The sequence below is a fragment of the Trachymyrmex septentrionalis genome, unplaced genomic scaffold, assembly GCF_001594115.1.
Source record: "Trachymyrmex septentrionalis isolate Tsep2-gDNA-1 unplaced genomic scaffold, Tsep1.0 scaffold74, whole genome shotgun sequence".
NCBI classification, from domain to species: Eukaryota; Metazoa; Arthropoda; class Insecta; order Hymenoptera; family Formicidae; genus Trachymyrmex; species Trachymyrmex septentrionalis.
Window position 1 is genome coordinate 1,555,400 of NW_017305927.1, and position 3,131 is coordinate 1,558,530.

The following is a 3,131-nucleotide window of genomic DNA, read 5'->3' on the forward strand; positions in this document are numbered from 1 at the left end:
AAAGTTAAATAAAATCTTTCCTCCAGCTGCAAAACCAGTCAAGTGCATTTTAATAAATAGAAATTGTACTTTTCATGCCATATTATACACGTTGTTAACTAAAACTAAAACTAAATTTGTTGAAAAAAAATGGTTTCGTCGACAGTTTAAATGAGAAAAATTATACAAGTTTTCCGCTATTACGAGCAAAAAATGTCAAGTGGAGATAACAACTTTTGTCAATGGGCTACCAATATATTTCGCGTAGAACGAATCTAGCATCTAATTGGCTCGAGAACGCAAAGTGTTTTACCGGGGCCATATGGGCTGGTTACGGCGGACATCTCGAACCTCGCGAACCAGCCGGCTTCTCACCGCATCCTGGAACAAAATGCAAAATAATATTCAATTCGAATTTCGAAGTCAGCCTGATCGCGTGCGGATCTGCTTCTCACGTGTGTTCTGCTCTGTGACATGTGAGAATGATCTGCGAGGAGTGGCGCTGCTTTCTGATGCGTACAGATATATTATACTACCTTCGGGCAAAAAAAGGGAATCATCGCTGTCAGAATCAATTTCGATTCATTACGAGGTGATTCCCGGCCGCGGAATCAGCGCGGCTCAATTTAGTCGCGAATGAAGTCGACGACTTGTTCCGAGTCTCGACGATACACTCGCCGACGATGTTTTCGAGTCTGTACTAGAGACTCAAGGAGAGAGAGAGAGCAATGTAAAGGAATCGCGAAAACGAGGCGAAAACAAAGGCATGTCGCCGTAACAAAAGCTACGGTGATATACGAGCGCTGGTGCTGGTTTCGCTCGCGCTGCTAGTCTTGGCCGACCGACCGGGCTGGCGCGATAACGCGCGAGTGCACGACAATTCGTTTCTCGGTTATTGGAATGCAGACCTTTAAGCCCATTACACGCTGTGTCGTGTCGCACGGCGGCAACGGTAGAGCCGAAGAGGAAAGATAAAAAGAGAGAGAGAGAGAGAGAAAAAAAGAGAACGAGTGTGTGACAGAAGGGAAGACATGAAGGAGAGAAGACGGCCGACGAAGAAAAAGAAAGCAAAATGAGAGAGAAATGAGAGAGAAACAATAAAAGGACGTGCAGGCGGCGTGATAAGCACATTAACGTCCGACCAATCGAAAGGGTTTATCTCGGAGGGGTTATACTCGCACTAACTGTCATTTCATGGCCTTACGGCTCTCGGGTTTGGTTCTCTCTCGCAATGAGAAACGGCGGAATGGAATTTCAATCCGTTGGAAAATGACTTCTTACTTGCTTCTGCCGCCATGCTCGCCGCTGCCCGTTCGTTGCTGCGATCGTCCACACATCGCGCACGTATGGCCGTTTGCCTTTTTTGGCGTGGAGGTTTGACCCCGGCGCGATGTCGGACCGCATCCTTCAGGAAACCCGTCGCGAGATGAGTAGCGCGAGATGGGTAGCCGTATATTCACCGCGGCGGTGCGTCTTTTATCAATATCGCGTTTAATCATGACTCGTGTGGGGGAAGAATGTGGCTGCTCCAACGACGAAATTTCTTATTTAATCCTCAGCTATAGCTATAAAAATTACATCTCGATTCTAAAGCGGTTTCCTGTTTAAAGTGCACAGAATGCAAATGACGGAACGTTTACAGCGATATACGGAGAGAGAACGGTTTTGTTAAGATATATAAAAATGTAGCTACGATAAATTTTATTGATTTATCAAAATATGTTTCCAACGAAAAATTATCTAAATTTTTAGATACTTTAGCAAAATCATTTTCTCCACAGAAAGGTTCACGGTTTCGCACCTACAATTTAGAGAGCCTCATAGTAATAATTGTGTACAGATATAACCTAAATTTTAACCTCATAGTACTAATTGTATAGGTGATACGACCTACTTAAAATTTTAGCTTTCATCCACGTAGCTGTAGTTGAAGGTTAAACACGTTTCATTAAAAATGCATCGTAGGAAGGTAACGAAGTTTAAACTTGACGATTACGCGATAAGATTACACGTCGCGGAGTCACGGCCATCTCCGAATGGTAATTCGCCAATCACGACGAACTAATGAGCCGAGTCGTAAATAATTAACCTTTAAATAGAGAAACCATCCCAGGGCTGTCGAATCGCGATGCGCGGATCGGCGACACGCGCCGTAATTCCAACCTGTCGTGCCGATCACGGTTGATGTACGAGGGCTTTCTATTGCCTCCTCGATCAAGGCGCAAATTGTGTTGCGCATTGCTCGCACGACAGACCGCTATTCAGACCGGTAACCAACCGGTCCTCGAAAGATCAGCCCGAGCTTGCTACCGTCTCGACTGACGCTTGTCTGCAATGTCAATGAGAAAATCGTCTCGAAAGACATACGTATCCGTATTTGCAATAACTGAGTTTTCAATTACGATCTTTAGAAGACAGGGAATCGTTTTGAAAATCTAGCGGATTTTTCTGAAATAAGATATTTAAAATTCATTATTTTATTCATTGTATGTATAGTTGTCTCAAAATGTAACACTGTTTCAGCGCCCCACTATAGTGACTTCCTCGTCTTATAAAGATTAAATTTTAACAAATTATAACGATTGCACGAATATGTAGGTATAATTTTTTTAACTCTCTGTGCAAAGTAAGGAGTCTACTGTAAATCCATTCAATTATAAATTGCCCATCTCGGAGAGAAACATTTCTGATATAAACACACAATAAATAAAACGTACACCGAATGCATCTATCTCATATCTCGTCGAACGTAGTATATACCGAAGATGGCTAAAAAGTTAGCCGAAACATGTAATATGAGATCAAAAATTGGATAAAGACATAACAGTAGCTGTGTTCAGCAAAAGAGACAACTTTGCAATTGTTGTAAGACCCTCTGCAGTGCCGTCTGTGATTTGTAGTTGCGGACTTGAGACCGATGTTTCGACGCCTCTTTTTTTTTTTTTTTAATGGAGAAAAAACATAATAGGTGTAAACATCGATGCCTGAATTACACTTAGGCAGCATCGCTTCGAGATCAGTTTATACATTTAGATTTAGTGAAAAACTAAGGGTAAGAACCAATTATTATACATCGAAACATCTCACGACAATTGCAAAGCTGTTTTTCCCCCTGAACGTAGCTCACGTTCGTCCGTTTCATTCTCATCCCA

The 3,131-nt window shown here is 42.4% G+C and overlaps 1 protein-coding gene across 3 annotated transcripts in view; it reads right to left on the reverse strand.

Moving 5' to 3' along the window:
• Nucleotides 1-3,131, reverse strand: part of LOC108754023 (zinc finger protein castor homolog 1-like) — a 98,604-nt gene that overhangs the window by 58,034 nt on the left and 37,439 nt on the right. For 2 of the 3 annotated variants that reach the window (XM_018496033.1, XM_018496031.1), the window contains exon 2: nt 293-360. The exons of the other annotated variant lie outside the window; for it this stretch is intronic. In XM_018496033.1, coding sequence (XP_018351535.1) covers nt 293-323 — 31 coding nt within the window. In that variant the 5' untranslated portion in view covers nt 324-360. The remainder of the gene's footprint in view (nt 1-292; nt 361-3,131) is intronic. 3 annotated transcript variants of the gene reach the window in all.